This window comes from Oxyura jamaicensis, chromosome 17 (assembly GCF_011077185.1).
Source record: "Oxyura jamaicensis isolate SHBP4307 breed ruddy duck chromosome 17, BPBGC_Ojam_1.0, whole genome shotgun sequence".
In the NCBI taxonomy this organism is placed as follows: Eukaryota; Metazoa; Chordata; class Aves; order Anseriformes; family Anatidae; genus Oxyura; species Oxyura jamaicensis.
Genome location: NC_048909.1, coordinates 3,742,346 through 3,762,308, shown reverse-complemented (window position 1 = coordinate 3,762,308; position 19,963 = coordinate 3,742,346). Strand labels below are relative to the sequence as shown.

Genomic DNA, 19,963 nt, shown 5'->3' with positions numbered 1-19,963 from the left:
GCGTGTGCCGAGAGGGGTTTGCTGGGTGCGGTGGCCTCTTATTAAATCTTACTAAAAGCCCGGTTATTGGTCCTTAGCTCAGGTGGATTTTCCCCCCTCTGCTTTGGAGTCTCCCTAACACGCAATTCACCGCACGGTCCCGGTGAGCAGCACGAGCAGCACGAGCGCATCTCTGCGGGGAGAGGGCTGGGGCTCGGTGACTCCGATGCGAGGCACGAAAGTGTTTCCAGGGCTTTGCGCTCAGCTCCTGCCCGCGTCAGGGAAACACGAGCGCCAGCGCACGCGACCTAATGCATTTTAAAATCTTCCCTCTCTGAGGGCGAGCTCCGGGTTAGCAGGTCAGCCGATCTCGGCGAGCCGTTTAGCGCGCATTAAAATCCCAATTTATGCAGTGCGCGCTGCGGTGTTAGAGCCGGCAATCAGGCGCTTAATAAAAGCACCTCCGGCCCTCCTCTTTCACTTCGCTGAAAATAAATGCCTTTTTGATGTAAAAATGGAATTAGGAGCCATGCTGCATTGCTATCCCAGCGCGGTGCATGGCTCGGGGTGCGCGACGTGCTTGGTGTGAGGCAGGTTGGTGCATTTTGGTGCCCGCACGCAGACGGTGCCTGGGAGAGATCTCCAGCCAGCGTTCAGTGGAACATCACTCCGCGTGTCTGAGAGGCACAGGGAGGCTGATTGGCAGCTCCACTCCTTCTTTTTGTTTCTGCTCCTGGATGAAACAGCAAAACAAAACTCCGTGCGGCTTAAAAAAAAACACAAAATTATATGGAAATGTGACTTTTTGTCTGCCTCTTCCTTTTAATGCGGGAGAGTCAGAGATTTTAAAGTTATGGTTCCCACAGCAACTGTAAGTCTCAGCTGGGGTGCGTGTGCTGTGCTTGGCAGGACTGTGCGTGCTGTTAAATTTATGCCCGGCGTGCGTACGGGCGGCACGGCACAGCGAGCAGCACGGCTGCGTGCAGGGCACGGGGCTGGCGGGGACATGCTGCAGGACCCCTTCCTGCTAAACCCTCGGGGCCAGGAGCTGCATTGCCCTGCACCACTGTGGGTCCGGAGGTGTCGGTGACCCTGATGGGCACCTGGGCATTGGCTGGAGCACCCCTGGGTGCTTTTCCCCGAGCATGGTGCAGGGCTGGGTGCCGTGCCCTGTCTTTGCTGCAGCTCAGCGGTTCTGTAACAGGCAGGGAAAGTGGGGAAAAACGGCATGGGATTGGTTTTCTTCTGGCCACAACTCACCCAGCCGTGCCTGCTGAGCAAGGCGCTGCAGCGTGCGCCGTGCTCTCGTGGCTGTGATGGGAACTGAGCACACCCAAAGGGAGCGTGTGGTTATGTGAGGTGGGGCTTGGATGGGGGCTTGGGGTGCGCCTGGGGCCATGCTGTGGGTTTCAGGGGTTTGTCCCGTACCGTTCCTGCCTCTTCTTGAGAAATGTGGTTGAGTTGTTCCAATCTCGAGGCTGGATCCAGAGATCTGAGGAGTAATTTTTTACGTCCTGGGGTTTAGTCTCTTCCTCGCTGCCCTTCGTGCTGGCTGTCCGGGGTGTGACCGTGGTGCCCTGCCTCGGTTTCCCTGCCCACGGATGAATTAGCCGGTGCAGGGATGTGCCGTGCTTCGTGGGCAGTGAAGGGCAGCGCTTCCTCCTGCCTGGCAATGGCCACAAGGCTGCGGGAGGTCAGAGAAGCCCTGCGAGCTGTGCTCCTGGTGACGTGCCACCAGGACAGCAGTGACGTGCAGCCAGCCCTGGCACCTTGCTGCCACCCTGAGCCTGCCTCGCTTCAGTTTTTCCTCTCCTTCCCCTGCCCCTCTCTTTCTTCATTGCTGGGGGGAGTTGCGCGGCCAGAGGCCGTGTCCTGCAGCCGGGAGGGTGGGAGCCAGCCCAGCGCAGAGCAGGGCAGGATGACGGCAGGTGTAGGAGGGGGAATACTCGAACGCGTCTGCAGAGCCCGGCCTTATTTTTCATCATTAATGTTCGGCAAGTAGGTGCAAACAGGGCGCTAATTAAGATTTGCAGAAGAAATATTTAAATTGAGAGGTGCGGTAACGAGAGAAAGAGCAGTAAGGCAAAGGAGGCCGAGGGAGGAGCTGGTGTGAGATCTGGCCTGGGAGGGAAGGGAGCAGGCTCCAGGCGACTGGGCGAGTGGGATGGGGCGCTCTGGTTCTCAAACTGCTGTGTGCAGCTGCGTCGGGTGTCAGTGAGCACAGGGGGCAGAGGATGGATGGAGCCGGGGCTTCTCCTGCAGCCGTGGCTTCTCCTGCAGCCGTCCTAGGGACTGACGGGCACCTCCGAGCTGGGCTGTGGCAGAGGATTGGGTGCAGAGCATTAATTGCTAATTAGCAGGCACAATTAGAGCAGGTAACGCGGGTGCTCCCAGCTCCACTTTGGGTTGTGCTGTGCCCTGGGACCTGGCCTCAGGAGCTGTGCCTGGCGGAGCGGCGTTCCCAGGGTCTCTGCCCGCAGCTCGCCATCGCTTTTAGTTAAAAGAATTAGAAATCTGTTAGTTCCAATTACAGCACGGCGAAAACCTAACGCAAATGTTTGCGGCACCTGCTCATTGAGCATTGCTTTATGACAGCCGTGGGCAGTGGCTGAGACGAGCCAGGAGAGGTTTGGGCATCAGGCTGTGAGCTTCGTCCTTGCAGCATCGCCCCTCGGTGGTCTGCCGCTCGGCTCTGCGGGCCTGGGGCTCTTCCTGCCTCTGCATTGGCCTCAAGGGGACAAAATCTTTGAAAGAAACACGGGAAAGACAAAGTGAGGGGATTAAATGTCAGCAGGGGCCGTGCAGTCATCTACTCGGACCTCAGGACTTCCTGAAGCCTTCTAGTTCTCACTCGAAGTAAAGCAAAACTTTTCTGAAAGCATCCAGCTTTGGTATAAAAAAAATAGAACTTGTCAGTGATGGATAATCCACTGCAACCCTGGTAAATTGTTCTGGTGTTTAATTACCTTCCCCGCCAGAAAGGGAAAAGCACACTGCTTGAAGAGCTCACGGGGGCTGTGTGCTTTCGCCTCTGCGCGCTCAGCGTCCCAGGGCTCGCAGGGCGAGGCAGGGGTTCGGTACGGCAGCCCCAGGGGTGCCCCCGCTGCCGGCCTTGCTCCCCGAAGCTGTGGGCTGGAACCACAGCGGGTGGCGTGCTGCTCGGGAACCGTCCCAGGGCACTGTCCCTGGAGCGGTGGCCTCGGGCTGCGGAGCCCTGGCTGAGGCAGAAGCAGGCAGCGGTGGGGCTGGCACAGCGCGGGGCAGTAACTGGGTTTGGATATTGCGTGGGAATGTTAGTGGCTTCACGTTACCTTATTTTTTTCCCCCAGAGTCAAACATGTCGTTAGTGCTCAGAGGGAGCAGCAGCAGGGGTTCGGTTTAGCGCCGGGCTGAGCGCGGTGCTGGTTTGCAGCAGCTTTGCTCGGCGCTGCAGAGAGGATGTTTTGGTCTGCCTGGCTGGGAAATCGCGGGCGGTTTCCTGCCTTCAGCCAGAAAGCTGTGCACGGTGCTGTGGTCGCTTGTTGCCTCTGTGTAAAGATGAGAGTCACTTCAGGGAAAGCAGCGAGGGGCACACAGAGGGACGTCAGCCCGTGACGGAGGTGCGAGCGAGCGGCCGGGCTTGCCAAGGGAGAGCTGCAGGAACTGCTCGTTGGGAACGTCCTGCCTGGAAGGTGTTTTCCTCAAACCTCAGGTAACAAAGACACAAACACTGGTGCCAGTACAGGGGCTGGGGAAAAGGCAGAAGCCAGCAGGTGCCAGCACCTGGCAGGGAGACAGAAAAAGCTGGCAGGCGCTTGCTGTGTCCTAGCCCAGGAGAGAGGTCTCTGCAGGTCACGTGGGGATTGCTCAGCGCTGCTGAAGAAGGGATGGAGCTCAGGTATGGTTCCCAGGGGCACCTGCCTCTTCAGCCCCTTTTTGCTCTAGACCGTTAGGGCTTCTAGTGTAGGCTTCCCTAGGGAAGGGTGGTACTTTGTGTGGGAACAGGCGGCCTTTCCCATCCTCTTCTTGTTTCAAAAAATAGAAATAAATTACTTGTAGGTGCTTGTATTTTGAAGTCCTGATCCTCTGATCACCTGGAAGTGGTCTTTTTGTGGGGCAGATCATTGGTAGCAGCTGTTTGCCTTCCCTGAAAGAGGCAGGAACATCTGCATGGGGTGTCTGGTGGTTCACCCAGGCTGTGGGGCTGGTTTGGGTTGGTTCTGAGCAGCACGCGCCTCTCTGGCTGTCCAGAAATCGCTCAGCATTTTGGGCAGGTACCCAAAGGCTGATCGCCCTCCGGATCAGCAGTTTTGCAGCCTGTGTCATTTATACAACACCCAGGCTCTGGCAGGACTTGAGGTTTGGAGGGGGCTCCTTCCAACGGTTTTTCTTTGGTGTTTATAAGAAGCCGCAGCCTCGCTGCTTTCCAGCTTCACCTGAGCTTTGTTCCCGTCCCATGTAAGAACCTTGAAGCTCTGCAGTCCTGCACATGCACGCGTTTTCCTCACCAGCCCCCTCTTCCCTCGTGTCATGGCTGGTCCCCATGCACGTTCCCCTCCCGTGGCTCTCAGCAGCCTTCCACGCCACAGAAATGGGACCACGTAGCCAGCCCTAACAGGACACCGGCGGGACAGGACCACCGAGCAGCTTGCCCTGCCGTGACGCTGAGCGCTGTTTCATCGCCCGGGCACTTTTTCCTGCCAAGCCTCGTTGCAGGCCCTGGCACTGCACCCTGGGTTCCTCCTGCCCCGAGCCCTGGGGCAGGATGAGGGCTGCTCCTGGCGTGGTGCTCGCTGGGACACGTCCCCGTCCCCTGCAGTGGCCGAGGAGGACGCGGTGCGGGGAAGGCTCCAGCGAGCCCGGGGCACGCGGGAGGGAAGGGCATTACGCGGGAGAATATGCATGTTCACAGCTCAGAGGATTAAAGGCCCATGTTCTTATCACTGCAGAACAGAGTATTATAAATCCAGCCTTAGCATACCAAATCCCCTCGCGGCTCGGCCATTGTTTGGGAATATTAAAAAGCTCTGAGACAGAAATAATCAGTTTCCGAATGACACATTGTCAAATAAAACATTTCTCATATTATCCCTTCCTTCCCCTTTCTCTCTCCCGCTCCCTCAGTTGGATAATTTAACATGAAAAATAGATTAAAATGAGGCTGGCTTGAATGCCTCCTAAGTTTGACTTTTTTTTTCCCCAGGAAGCTCTCCCTGCGTGTGCGCGGCGCTGAAACAAGCCGCTGCAGCGCGGGGTCAGGGACGTGGGGAGCGCGTGAAACCGAGCCGCTGCCGAGCGCCAGGAGAGCTCCCCGAGGGCTGGGCATCGCCGCCGGACACCTGGGCTGCTCTAGTCCCAGCTCGATGCGAGCCCAGCTCCCAGCTGGGCCCAAAGAGCCGTGAAACTGAGCCCAGGGCAGACAGGGACGTGGTCACAGCGGCCCCTGTCCTGTCCCCATGGGACGCGGGAGCTGCTGGGAGCCCTGGGCTTGCTTGAGCCATCCCTGTCGTTGCTAGTGATGGGCCCCGAGCCAGGAGGAACAACAAACTAATACCATCTGTGGCTTTAGGCCTTTCTGTAATTCCTCCTGAGCGGACAGATCTCTAATCTAATCGGCTGGGAGTTTTATTCGCTCTCGTTGTCCAAACCATTTCCCCAGGGCTGGCGCGGTGCTCGCCCAGCCGGGCAGGCGCGTGGCCTTGGCACTGCTGCGGGTGCTCAGACCCGTTCCCGGCTTGTTGCTGGCCCCAGCTGGCAAAGCTGCTCCTCGTGCCCGGGCTTTCTCAGTCATCCTGGCCTTTTCCACATGTCTGGGTTGCCCTTGTGCAGTTCTGGGGCTCAGTGCTTGTTTGCCAGAGGGCGCAGAGCAGAGCGGAGCAGCTCTGTGCTGCCCAGCAGCCGTGCTGCAGTTGCAGAGCACGTCCCAGTGCACGTGGTGTCCATCCTGGGGCTTGGCATTGAGGACCTGGGGAGGGCTTTCCGCAGTAGGCACATCGGCAAGCGTTGTTTCTCAACATTTCTATAATACAAGAGCTCTTGCTTCGCTAGAAGTACTCCAGTATCCAAGGCAGACCTGATTGTGCCATGTGGTTTGTCGCCTCGAAGTTTGCCTCTGATGCATCCGTGTCGCCGGGCTTCCCTTTTGGAGGGTCTGTGTGCCGTGGTTTCTGTCGTGCAAGCAGGGTTTCTGAGGAAGCAGCCTTGGTGTGGGGCTGCAGGAGCTGCTCTGGGATGTCCGCACACCAGGCACTGCAGAGCCCCCCCAGTGCACTGCTGCTCCAGCTTGGAGTGTCCCTGCTGCTGCTGCTTGATCAGGGAAGGTCGGGGGGGGGGGGTCCTTGTGCAGGAGGGGCCCTTCAGGAGCTCCAGCGAGCCTTGCCCTGCTCCCTGCTGCGCTTCCTGGCCGCTAAAGCGTTGCGGTTTGTGATGGCACGTCAGCTAAATTGGGAAAGTCACGCTGAGCAATGTCATCCCCAATCCCCCAGCCAGTCTCCCATTAGTGTCAATTAGGGAAGAGACGAGGAAGCGGAGGGGAGGGGAGCGGGCTGCTGCTGCGAGACCCCGCACCGGGCTCCTGCCTGCAGTGCCGGGCTGGGGTCTCCCCTCCCTGTCCCCCCTCCCTGTCCTGTGCCCGCAGCCCTGCCCCAGGCGTGCAGGATGCCACCGTCACCACCCTGCCCATCGCTGCCCATCGTGTCCCCACGGCTGCCTGAGCGCCGTCTCCCAGCCAGCTCATTTCTGACGATGCCTTTTTACAACCCACCCTCTTTATGAGTCTGAGCACGGCGCCACGTTTTGCATCGAATGCAGAAGAAATATTTGCATGTCTTTGCTCTGCTCCTGCATGCTTTGTAAAGTTCCCAGCCACGGCGTTCCTCGTGCCAAACAGATGCCTGCCCTGCCCTGCCTGCTACATGTCACGCCGTAAAGCCCCGATTGCTCGCACCGCTCCTGATTTACATGCCTTGCTTTGCTCCTCTGCCACAGGATAAAATTGCCTGGGTGCTGCGGGGAGATGGAGAGGCTCAAATTTGGCAAAGGCACAGCTCCTGCTGCGCCCCTGCTGGCCTCCCAGGCAGCCAGGGGCAGGGCTGGCCCCTGCTGCGCGTCCCAGCACCGCCGCATCCGTGGAGACACTGATAGTGGGGAAGTTTGTTCTTTTTGGCAGTGGCATGTATTTTTGTTGGTAATGTAGTTGGGAGCTGGGTGAAATGAAATGAGGAGGTGGGGAAGAGAAGAGCTTTGTAGAGAAGGTTGTGGTGTACCCATGGGTCTGCTGCTGACCCCTGGTAAGCGCTGCCAAGTCACTGAATGCTTTGCCATGGGGCATGTGCTGTGGCCTGAGGGTGACTTGAGGGATGCTACCCAAGGATGGAAGAGGAAAGACTTTAAATAACGCTGCTGTGATCGATGGTTTCATGGTTGTTTTGGAGAGCCAGGGATTTGGGTGCAGGATGTGGCCGTGAGGTGCTCCGCAGACCGGCAACATGAGAGGAGCCCCAGCTGGGGGGTGGGAATGGCACGTGGGGGCTGTCCCCTGCTTGTGTTCTGTGCCTTCCTCATCTGCAGCTGGGCAGCCCTGTCCTGGAGCTCCCAACGGGAGGAGCAGGGCTGGCACACACAGGAGCGATGAGCGGCTTTGGGTAACAGTGCCCCGAGGAACAGCAGTTGTGCGGCACCAGTCGTTGCACAGCCTTCTGTGCAAATGCGGGGTCTCTGCGGTGACCTGAGTGCTCCTGCGCTGGCTGCTGGGTTGTTCTTCTCCCGGGAGGTGGGGTGCAGGTACCTGCTCTCCCCTCTCCTTGGGCAGGGCACACGGGTTGGTTCTTGTGTCTGTGTGTGTGAGGGCAACCAGGGGCTGCATGTCCCCACCCTCACGGGGCTTGCAGAGCGCAGGTGGGGTCTGGGTTGCTGAAAGGGTGCTCTGGAAATGGAAGAGGAGAGTGTTCGTGGATGCTGGTCACAGCATCTCCTCGCCCCTCCCTCCACACCTCCTGACGTGTGCTCTTTGCTGTCCCGCAGGGTGGGCTGATCGCGCTGCTCCTGCTCCTCCTGGTCTTCACGGTGGCCCTGTACGCCCAGCGGCGCTGGCACAAGCGCCGCCGCATCCCACAGAAGAGCGCCAGCACGGAGGCCACCCACGAGATCCACTACATCCCCTCCGTGCTGCTGGGCCCCCAGGCCCGCGAGAGCTTCCGCAACTCGCGCCTGCAGGCCCACAACTCGGTCATCGGGGTGCCCATCCGCGAGACCCCCATCCTGGACGACTACGAGGACGAGGAGGAGGAGGAGACGCCGCGGCGGGCAGAGCCCAGCACCAGGGAGGATGAGTTTGGCAGCCAGGTGACAAGGACGCTGGAGAGCCTGGGCCGAGGCGGGGAGGAGAAGCCCGACTATGAGAAAAAAGGTTTGTCGCTTTTCTCCCTGCTCTTTCCCTCTCCCTGTCCCCTGCCAGGGTGTCTGCCCTGTGTGGGGCCACTGAGAGAGGAGGATCTGGGGGCTGGAGGGAGGGCACCCACCTCTCTCGTAGGCTTTTGTCCTAAGCTTTCATATTCACAGCGGTTTGCAGACCTTGTCCTGAAACTGTCCTCCCTGAGAGGGGACTCAGTGCTGGCTGGTGCTGGGGAAACTGAGGCAGGGGTGGCTGTGAGCCCTCAGCTGTCCCTGGCCCCTGGTCTCGCAGTGTGACCCTGCTGCGCTGTGCTGGGGACCCGGGTGCTGCAGGGCTTGCTTGCTCAGGAGCAGCTCAGAGATGTGACCTCTCTCTTTTGCCCAATCCTCTCCCCAAAGCAGTCTCCCATTCCCAGTGAGAGCTTGCCCAGCACGATGGCTTGGGTGGCATATCTGGTGCTAGCAGTGGCACGGACTGCTGTGAAATCCCCTGAGGTTTGGAGGATACCTGGCTGGGAAATAGAGCAAGGGGATTTGCTCTATTGCCATGGACTTGTGCGGTACACCAGCAGCCGTCCCGCTCCTCCAGCAGTGCTGATGAGGTTTGCTCCTGCTCAGCCTTTGTGCCAGGCTCCTGAGCAGGGCGAGAATGCTGGGACGCCTACCGGCTTCTTGCTGGGGGTGAGTGCTGGCACAGGGGCACCAATCAGACCAATTTTTATTCTCTGGGTGGCAGAAATGCTCATCGTCTCGCCGTCGAGCAGTGCATCAATTCCAGCAGGTAGACGTGTCAGTGCGGCGGGGCCCCGCTGAGCCCCACGCTCCTCTGAGAGCCGCTGCACAAAGCTGTGGTTTCTGGGAGCAGCCAAACGTTCCCCGCGTTCTATGCGCCGAGCAGTCAGACAAACGATCCTGGAGTCACCCGCAAACAAAGTGATCGGGGCTGCAGGTCTGAGACGTGCGCGGAGGGGCTGGAAGCGGAGGGGCTGGAAGCGGCAGATCAGAGAATTCTCCATGCGGGAGGAACAGCGGGGCTGGACCCGTGGGGCTGTGGCAGATCTCAGATGTGAACTATGCCTACCTGTGGTGTTTAGTCTGTTACAGAAGGCATGGCAGGCACGGCTTACGTAGCCGCTGAAGCCTGTACAGTTCCATACACCTGGCTTCTGGCTGTTGTTGTGTCTTCTCGCATGGTGCTGCGAGGTGTGGAGCTGGGTAATGTGCCTGTAGTTCAGGTTTGGACCCCCGGCGGCTGCAGCGAGAGGTGCTGGGGTGCCCGTTCCAAGCAGGTGAGGCGCTGCAGGTGCTTCATGCCTTCCCCCGGGGTGCTGGGACGTGGAGGAGCTCCGGTGCCAGCTTGGGTCCCTACGGGGCAGCCAAAGGCTGGATGCAACAGGGCAGGCAGACAGGGCCCTGTGCCGTCAGACGCGGTTGTTCCTCCTGCACAGAGAGGAGCAGCACTTTCCCCAGAGTGCTCGGGCTAATGTGCATTTGATTGCCTGCATTTTTAAAACCTGTCTCTGGGAAACTGCATCACCCACCTCTACTTATCGAAATGTCATTAGAAGCGGTTTAATGCAGTTAACCTGCAGCTGAACAAACAAAAGGGCAGCGTGGCAGCGCTAATTGCTGAGCACCTCCAGCAGAAGGATGGGAGCAGGGATGGACAAAGCCACTTTCTGCTCGCAGGGTGCCACCGGGCCGTGCCTCCTGGCAGCGTGCAGTTCCCGTACAGGCTGAGTGGTCCCTGCTGGAGCACCTGTGCTGGAGGGATGGGGACAGGGACCGCTGGGCTCAGCTCCCACTTCTGCCGTCCCTCACACCGCAGTGTGGCGGAGGGGACAGCGTGTGGGTCTGAGCAGCAGAGCCCAGGCAACACATCGTGCCTGGAAAGCAGCTCCCCCAACCCGCGGCAGTCCTCGGGGGTGTCTGAGGCTGTTTCCTCCACCCACGAGATGCTCCTTACTCTCTGCTCTTTTAGGCAAGGTGATTACAGCAGCGATGGTTATCGCTGCTCAAACAACCGCAGCGATGCGCAGGGGTCCGCCTGCTGTCCTCGAGTGCTGATCTGGGCATCCCTGTTAGCGTCCTCCTTTGTGTGCAGCTGGCTCCCACGGGCCTGCCGTGTTAATGGATGTTTCCCCGACCCTCTGCTTAGTGAGAGCGAACGAATGAAGGCCTTCGTACACTGTAACTGAGCTGCCTCTTTTATTCTTTCATATTATCTTCTTTGTTTTGCTTTTCTATAAATTATTTAGAGTTGTGTGAGTGGGGAAGACAGCAGTAACTGCATTTCAGTGCTCTTCAAGACATAATAGTAAACAAGATCTAGGGCAGAATATTAAACTATCTGAGGGCTTCAGGAACTGGCAATAAAGTCGTTTTTATGCTGACTGCAACCCCCTCGAGCTGGGGCTGCGGGCTGGGCTGCTGCCCCCAGGCTGTACCCACCGGTACAGCCCGTGATGCCGTCATGCTTCGCGCCCTGACGTGAGGCACGTTGGTGCCTTTTCTGGTTCTGATCGCTGAAAACCGTGCTGGTTCGCTGTGTGTTTCCTCCCCCACGGGGGAGGAAACCTTCCTTCCCCTCTCTGATGAGGCTTTGCTGAAGCAGCCGAGCTGCGGTGTGCTCTGGTTGCGCCTCTCTGCTAAAGCTGCCCAGACAGAGCCTGAATCATCAGGGATGAGGCGGTCCAGATGCTGGATTTCTAGAGCAGAAATGCAAATTCTCAGCCCTCCTGGCTGGCTGGCACGTGCCTGGGAGCTGCGGAGATGTGGGACACGTCCGGGGCACTGCAGCTGCTGCCACCTGGCCACGAGCAGCAGGTGCAGCTGGGCTTCCCCGGGGACATGTGGGTGGGATGGAGCGGACACCGCGTTCCTGGTGATCCCCAGCGGGGGATATTGGGGATGTTCAGGCGAAATTTTACGGGTGGATTCATCAAGGGAATCCCAGCTGGAGCCTGGCCATGGCTCTCCCCAGTTGCCTTGCCTCCGTGGTCCCGCTGCCTGGCCCGGAGCTGTCGGGTTTGGGTGCAATTACCAGGGCTGGGCGAGGAGCTGTGCCCGTGGACACGGGGCACGTCAGCGCCCCAGGGAAAAGCTCCCCTTGGCACTCCCGGCGTGTAGCATTGTGATAAGACACCTAGTGGGGCTTGTCAGCGGGCTCCAAACGGTATCATCGCCGGGGCTGTCACCAAAGGCTCTTTCAAGTGTCAGTTCCCAACATTAATTACCAGGGATGGCACATGCGATGGAGATGGAGCGCTTCGGCTCGCCCTCCACCTGCTTGTGCCGCCTGCCTTCCCCCGCATGCCGGGCAGTGATTGATGTGCAGGTGCTGGGAGCTTCCCGTCCGTTGGGATCCACGCACACCGTGCTGCACTCCTGTGGGCTGTTGGGCTCAATCGCCTTTCTCTACAAGGAAGTGTGTTTTTTCTCTATGTTTTTGTATTTATCAGATCAGGTGGGAAGCAAACTGGACATCTCCGCAAGGTGCAGCCCTGAACAATGGGAGGGAAGTCCCTGCCCGGCGCGGCAGGTCAGGCAGCACAGATAACCGCTTCCCAAACCGTGGGGGAGCCGAGCGGGAATGCACGGAGCCAGACGTTCCCTGCCTTCTCAGGTTCCTCTGCGCTGCTGCGGCTGCGAGGGCAGCTCCCTCATGCTGCCGGAGCATCCGAAGTGCAGCCCGGTGCAAACAAACAGGGGAGCGATGTGCTGAATAATGACATCTAGCAACGAGCGTGTCTGAGTGATAAAGTTAATGAAATTACAGGTTCTGACCTGATACCGGGCTCTGCTGCGGGTAGATAAACAGCAGGGCAAAGATGAGATGTTTATTTCTCCCCAGCCGCAGCCTGTAATCTGGATGCACCGAGCGGGGCCATTAACATTATTGCTGTTATGCAAAATCAGTTTTGATTTGGGGAAGGAAAAAAAAAAGAAAGAAAAATCCCCCAACTCCCTAGAAAAATGGAAAGCTGACAGAATTAGAATTGCAGCAGGAGCACAAACTGACCCGGTGACATTGCACAGAGCCCAGATGAATTTAGACAGAAGAGAAATCTGAGGCAGTTTAAGAAGAAAAGTACTCTTTTCTATTAATACAATAAAATGAAATAGAGGGAGGAGGTGATAACCGGCTCTAATTAGCCCAAAGGATGCTTTTGTGTCGCTATGGAAGGGCAGCCACACAGTCTCCTTGTGGTTTTGGGGTTATCACTGGCAATTAGAGAATCTCCGTGGGGTTTGTGCCTCGTGGGTGCCACCTGTCCAAACCCAGTCCCCGTGCGTACGAAGCAGCCTGCAGTTCCTGGTGAAGTTGTGCGGGCAGTGTTTGCGTCCTCGCTGCCTCTTTGTGCCATGCCCCATCTCCCCAGGTGGTTTCCATCCCATGCTCCTGAGGGTTTCTGCTCTCTCACCTTTCCCAAGCAGATGGCCTCAAGCTCTCCAGCCCTTTGGGAGTCCCCGACTCGCTTTGATCTGTTAGCACACTCGGCTACCATCTCCGCCAGCACCCTCGTATCCCTCAGCGGCAGGATCGCTTTGCTTCTGCTGCTCAAGCCCTGTCCCACGGGGTTTGGCCCCCAGTCCATCGGTAGGTGGGACGCGCTGGGTACGTGGAGATGGAGCTGATAAACGAAGGTAGTTAGAGCCCAGCAAGCAGGTGGGGATGTCCCTAGGTGCTTGTGGGGTTGTCTGAGGTTCCCCTGGACCCTCCAAGGGTTCCCCTGGACCCTCCAAGGATTGGGAAGCCAGTTGGGGGGCATGGGGAAGAGACTGCCGAACCAAAACTCCTGTCTGGTGAAAGCTGAGCAGAAACTAGATGTCAGAGTTGGAAATCAACTATCAGCAATTCCAGTCCTGCAACAAAGGACCGCTCTTTATTTTCTTTCTTTCTTTCATCATAAAAATATATATATATATATATATAAAAACCTTTTCAAGCAGGTCTCTGTGCTCACCGCACCGCGCAGGCTGGGAACGGCCCCCAAGTCTAGACAGGAGGCAGGGCAGTGCCGGCGGTGCGGGTGATTAACGCCGCAGGCATATCAGGGGCGTGCTGCTGCAGTCATCCCGAATTCGTGTCTCCTGGACTTTCTTCTAACCCGCTGCTGTGTTAACGTGGCAAATCTCTGAAGTTTCCTCACTTAATCCGTGCTTTTCTCTGTAGTGAGAGCGAGAGGCTGCTGAGCCTGCCTGGAAGTTGGTCTCACAGCTGCAGCGAGCCTGGAGAGGTGGAACCAGCCCTGCTCTGGTGGCCCTGGCCACGTCCCTTAGTGCTTGCTCCTCATCTGTGACCTGGAGAAGGTAGCCACGGCAGGTGCCACAAGGGCTAAAGGAGTTACAAATGGTAGGGCAGGGATTTAAATCCAGTTTGTCCAGGCATGGGAACAAACTCCACCAGGTGTTAGCATCCGGTGGGGCTGCCTGAGCTTCCCCTGGGGCTGGGACCGTGGGGTGCTGGGGCTGGGACCTTGCGGGGGGGGGGGGAGCAGCTTTTTTACAGGGGGCTCTGTCTGCCTGAGAAGTGAGAGCAGGGAACCCAGGGACATGGGATGGATAAATGGGGATGCAAGAGGTCGTGGTCCCAACAGCTCGTGGCCTAACAGCTCTCGGGTTTCTCTGCAAGGGGGAGGCGCTGAAGGAGAATAATTTTGAGAGGGTCAGGGATGCAGGATGGCAGCACAGGGACAGGTGAGCAAGGATCCGACGTGGGCCGGGGATGTGCTCCCCGGGGCAGCACTCCAGGCTGAGGTCGGATTCTTGAAGCAGGAGAAAGAGAGGACCGAGATACGGAGCAATAGGGCAGGTAGTTGCAGCGTGTCCTGGAGGTGCTGCTCCTAAAACTAACACGGGAGTGCTGTAGGGGCTTGGAGGTGGGTTTAGAGACAGGGACGGAGCTGGGGCAGTGCCCTGCAGTGGGCAGGGGTAGGACGTTGTCCTCCCCGGTGGAGATCCCACAGTGGTGCCCCTGCCTCTGCGGTGGGGCCGGGTGCTGGGTTTCATTCCTGCAGGCAGATGCAGGGCCTCCGGGAGGCACAGCACCAACCAGAGGCTTCCCGAGCCTTTAATAAATAAAACAATGGCTTAGCATTTGCTGGGGCTGGAAAGGAAAATGGGACAGTGCGTCAGGCCGGCATCTGATGCGTCCTGGGGCTCTATCTTCTTTTCAGGGACCTAATGGGATCACGACCCTCTTTGTATTTGATCAGCTTTTCCCGGACCTAATCCTCAGCAGCTCCTTGTGTAATTTGCAGAGACCTTTGAAAAATGTATATTCACGCAGGCTGTGCGGCCGTGGTGCTAAGGGCTTTCTGCAATCCACCGCTCCCTGGCTGCAAACACAACCAACCGTGAGTTCTATTAAAAAAAAAAAACAAAAACCAAAATAAACAAGACCCAACAGGGCAGGAAATGGATCCCGATCCAGGAAAGCATTTAAGCACACGCTTAGCTAGTGTCTGTAGTTATCAGAGCAGTTAAGGCTGTCTTTAAGTGCGATGTGCTGAACTCCCACTGGTTGGAGAGTGTCGCTGAAAGGAAGAGTCTGGGGGCCCAGCTGCTGAGGTGGCACCAGGTGTGCCATCGGGCCCTTCGGTTTCATGGCGATGCCAGCTGCGTCTTAATGTTGGTTTGAAAACAGATGTACCTGCCAGAGAAAAGCTTTGCCTTCCAGAGAGAGAAACATAATTAATGTATTAATTGCCTTTGGAGCCCTCTGGATGGCTGCCAGGCCGGGGTGTGAGGTTTGTTTTGATCGCCGAGTCACGCTGATCGAATCAGCCCCGAATCTGGGGTGTCCCCACCTCCACGGACGGGCGCAGCCGGGCTCTTTGTCCCGCTGCTCCTGTGGCCCCTTCCCTCTGTGCTGCGTGCCGAGCGGTGGCACACGGCAGCGTCCCACCAGCGTGCCCAGGACGTCTGATGTGCCACCCGGCAGGGGGTCAGGGATGGGGACAGCCCCGGAGGGTCCCACGTCCCTCTGCTGACACCCAGTGAAGCATTAAACATCCCTCAGACCGCCCAGGGCTGCTCCTGGTGCCCAGCAAGCATCGTCATAGAGAAAGGGATCCTAGGGCGGATTCCTGATGCGACGCCTTTGTCGTTGTTTGTCTTCCCCTCCCTTCGCTGTATCCCACTCACTGATTTTATGAGGCAGAGGAGGGAAGAAGCAGATGGAAAATCAGCTCCTGATGATGCCATGAGGAACAGAAAACAAAACAGGGTGTTTTAGTTTGCCAGCATTTCGCTGAGCAACCCCAAGGGATGGTGGCTTCGTGACACCCTGCTGGCGTGTCGGGGCTTTGTGGCAGCCTGAGCCTGCAGCCGGCCCGGTGGCTCGGTGCAAAGGGAAGGACCTGCTGTGATCCCCTCTCCTGGCCCAAGCTCGGTGACTTGGGGTCCCCCGGGGCAGCAGCTCTTTTAACTTTGGGTTTTGCAGGTTTTGTGGGACGGTCTCAGCCCCTCAGCGCCTGCTGAAGTTGTCGTGGCAGTTTTGTGTGCAGGAGCCCTGAATTCCCTGGGTGTCCAAAGTGCTTTTCATCCAGGCAAAATCACCAGCTCAGAGAAGATGAGCTGTGAAGTTTTGGCTGTCCAAGGAAAACAAGCCATCAGGAGCTATATTTATATAAACGCCAGGCCCGTGTTCCTCGCTCTGTGCATGACGATGAATGTTTGATAACGTGCTGCATTATTAACGGCAGGGCTGGGTTGTGGGCCAGCTGGTGACCAGGATTAGCTTGGAGAAGACGGTTTTTGCCTGGTGCAAGTTCTAAGAAGTAGTGTGGTGGCTGCTTATTCTCCTCAGAAGACCCTGCGGGATCTGAAGCGCCCTCCCTTCTGGGGTTTTCTGTGCTGGGACTGCTTCGTGGCGCGTTGCACCTTGCAGTGGAGCTGGGAGCGCTGTCCTCAGGGTGTTCCTCCCACCCACGACGCAGTGTCAGCATGGAAAAAACCTGCCTTTGGCTCCTGAAGTCAGAGCGAATGTGGAGAGGGAGCGTGGAGGCTGCAAGGAGGGAGAAAAACGTGCAGCGTTCCCGTTTCTGATGGGAGCAAAGAGGTGCTGGTGAGCTTTGGGCAGCCCCTGGGCTGCATCGCCTGGTTCGTGTCACCTGCCTGGGAGCACGGGGATCGCTCAGCCCCGGGTGCTGGGCACGTGGCACTTGGTGCTTTGTCACCTTGGTGTTCAGCAGGCATCGGAGCTGAGCTGCTTGGCATGGCGAGGGTCACCCAGCTATGGATCCAGGCTTCGGCTGGGAGGGGAGCAGGGAGGCCAGCTGCAGCTCCTTGGCTCCATTGGCGTGCCCTCTGCCTTCGGGTCGTGTTGTACCTGGCCCCGCCGCCCTGCCCCTTCACTTTGCCAGCCTGCCCCTGAGGAAGATGGATCGGGGCCGGGCTCCTCTGCAGACCTGGAGGCTGCCGGCACCTCGCAGCCCCATCCATCACGCGGCAGCGACCTACCTGCAGGGCCGGCGGGAAAGGAGCTCATTAACAAGGGCTTCAAATCACCGCTCGCTGAAGGCCCCGGTGAGTTACAGCCTGCTCTACGCCTTCCCTCCCTGCAGCGGGATCCTGCCGAGCTCAGCCTGGTGCCGGTGTTTCCGAAGGGTTTTTACTTCCATGGCCTGGGCTTTGAGGCCAGCAGGTGCTGCCACGTCCAGCTTCGTCCTCCAGCTGGGCTTCCTCGGCCACCTAGGGATGGGGCTTCCTCCTGCCCTCGGTGGACTCGCAGCGGGGCTCCCCGGGGCGCTTTTACTCTGATTTGGGGAATGTGGGAGGAGGGAGGCTGGAGGGCAGCGCTGCTTGGAGCCGGCGGCTCTTCCCCACCACGCAACATTAGCCCGGGCTGCTTCGTGTGCCCATTAGCACCAAATGGGGAAGCTTCCTCCAGGGTGTTTTTATTTAAGTTTTCAATTACTTTATAACTTGAGGAGTGTTAGCTGCTGCCGAGGGTCTGCCCATCTTCTCTGCTCTCTGCTTGCTGGGAAAGCTAAAAAGTGATGGTGCCTCATAAAAGAAGAGGTGGGAGCGGAGGGGGGGGAAGCAGAGTCTGCGTTGGCCTGGACCTTCTCGGTGCTGGGATGGAGGGAGCTGGGCGGGCTTGGTGGGGCAGCGTCCCGCTGCCAGGGGCTTTTCCTTGCTGCGGTTCCCATCGGGAGGAGAAACGGGTGAAGGGGACAAACGCCTTGTGGATGTCACGGGAGGGCTGTGCCACAAACGCGGCTGCCCCCTAGGAAGAGCTGAGGATTCCCTAGGGAGAATCAGTCCCCGGGGAGGGCAGAGGCAGCCCGGGGGGGCTGGCACCCGGCAGCTTGGCAGGGCACTCCCAGCAAGCTGGGCTGCAGGGCTGCGGCTCGCGGGCGTTTGATCTTTAGCAATGTGTTTATAATTACACCACATTATCTTAATTACCAAAATGGGAAGCCAGGAGCGTGGCGAGGGGAAGGGAAAGGTGGAAAGAAGCACGGCGGGGAAAGTGAGGGGTGACAAATAACTCCCAGCTGCCGTCGGTGGGGCCATGGGAGTCGGGTCGGCGCCGGGAGCAGCGCTAGTAATACAATGCTTATTCATTTCATATCATAAAAAAAAATGGAAGTGCTTTGCAATTACCCAATTCCAAATGAAATTAACATTCCGTGGCATTTTCCAGTAAACGGTTAGTTTGCACACATGAGTGGAGGCAATTAGCTGGGAAGTGATTGAGCGCCGTGACTGGAGAGAGGATGAGGATGGGTCGGGGCGCGGGGCAGGCGCTGCTGTGGGCTCTGGAACCCCGACCCTGCGGGCTGGGTGCTCGCCACCCGAGGGGCTGCTCAGCCACCCTGAGCAAGGGCAGAGGCTGCAGGTGTTTGCTCCTGCAGGTATTTGTTCCTGCTCCTGCAGGTGTTTGCTCCTGCAGGTATCTGCTCCAGCTCTGTGTAGGTGGGAGGAATGGCAAAGCTTTGCATGGGAGCAGAAAAAGGGAGAAGCGAAGAGCTGGGTTCTGTTGATCCGGATTAACCCTCTTTCCTTCCCGAGCTTTGCTTTGTGATCTCTCTGTGCTCCGGCTGCCGCGGTTGAGCCGAGCTGCTCTGATCCAAAGCAGACTCAGGGCCAACCAAATGTCTCTGCATCAGCATGAAAAAAATTGGGCTCTGTCTCTTTGTGGTGGGCTAAAAGCAAGAAGGAAGGTGGTGAAATGCGAGGGTTCTTCCAGAATTATTTAGCACGGGTGCTTTAGCTGAGCTTGTGCCCAAGGACAGCCGACCGTGTGCCCGTGGTTGTGTGCGGTGCCTCTTGCCGTGAGCCCCGGAGGACGTCTCCCCTCCCTGCGGAGCTCCAGGGGTGCAGAACCCCCTGTGCTCTGCACACTTGGGCAGCACCAGCGGGGTGTCACGGGGCTTTGTGCAGGGCGAGGGACTTCTCAGTGGCCGCGTTTGCCTGCCCAGGCTTTAGACTCTGTTTCTTGTAGGAGTTTTAAAGGAAATAGTGATGCTAGCAGCACAAGCAGCTCTGTTTCGGATGGGTGTGCACCCGAGGCTTGACTTTCTTTGCTACTCAGAAAGCAAATTTTTGATTTTTTTCTCACCATCAAGGTTTTTTTAAAGTCAGCCTCTGTGGCCCAGATTCTGCAGCACCTCTGAGTGACCCCAGCCGGCTTTGAGCTCCGCGGGGTGCCCGGAGGAGCATCTCCAGGCTGGTCCCTGCAGAAGGGGCGGCCGGGGCTGCTCCGTGGGGCGGTGGGAGTCTGGTCCCTTGCAGAGCTGGAGCTGAGGGCAGGGGGGAGCTGGGGACAGAGGGGCTGTAGCCAGGGCAGAAGCATCCCCTGGCCACCTCTCCTCTCTCCTGTGTATCACAGCCACCTTGAGCTCCTCCAAGACAAACCTCCAGACGTGCACAGGGGGTCACAGCTCTCTGTAGGGTAACTGCTGAATCCAAGGCAGACCCCCTTGGTGTGCCCTCAGAGGGCTGTGGGCTGCGTGGCACCCTCCGGACCTGTCCCCCCTGGGGACCTCGGTGGGATCGCAGCCACCGCGGCTCCGCGAGCTGCGTCCCCGCCGTGCCGCACGCCTCTCCCGATGTCCCCCTTCCCCGAGCCGTGTTAAAAGCCAGCGGAGACTTCTTCAGGTTTGTCGAACTACTGAAAGCCTGCGATGGTATCAGGGCTTCTTCCTGCCTCGTGCCAGATAAGGACAGTGCTGGCTCCGAGCCCAGGGCCGAGGGTGGTGGGGAGGGGGGTAGGGAAGCCGTCATCTGATGAATATGTGAAGGAGGAAAGTACATTTGCTCGGTTTCCCTCAAAGAAGACATCACAAATGAAACTTTTAACTCCTGCTGCTGCCCCATCCCCCTCCAATTTGCAATTCCAATCAGGTTCTTACGTATAAAAATCTATTTTTGTAGCGAGAGATTTATTAACATATAAAATAGTCTATTAATGTATATTAATGCCTACGTAAAGAAATGTATACATCTGCTATTTCAAAGCCCAACAAAAAGGGAAGGGAGAGAAAAGAAGCTGAGATGGAACACGAGCCTGCTTCCAAAACGCCCTCGAGGTTCCCATAGCCCCGTGCTGCTGAACCTGAAGACCTCTGTGAGCGAAAGAGCTTCCCGAAGAGGTTGAGAG

At 57.9% G+C, this 19,963-nt stretch overlaps 1 protein-coding gene across 4 annotated transcripts in view; it reads left to right on the top strand.

The window, feature by feature from the left end:
• Nucleotides 1-19,963, top strand: part of ASTN2 (astrotactin 2) — a 329,185-nt gene that overhangs the window by 74,282 nt on the left and 234,940 nt on the right. For all 4 annotated transcript variants that reach the window (XM_035342005.1, XM_035342004.1, XM_035342006.1 and 1 more), the window contains exon 3: nucleotides 7,981-8,365. In XM_035342005.1, coding sequence (XP_035197896.1) covers nucleotides 7,981-8,365 — 385 coding nt within the window. The remainder of the gene's footprint in view (nucleotides 1-7,980; nucleotides 8,366-19,963) is intronic.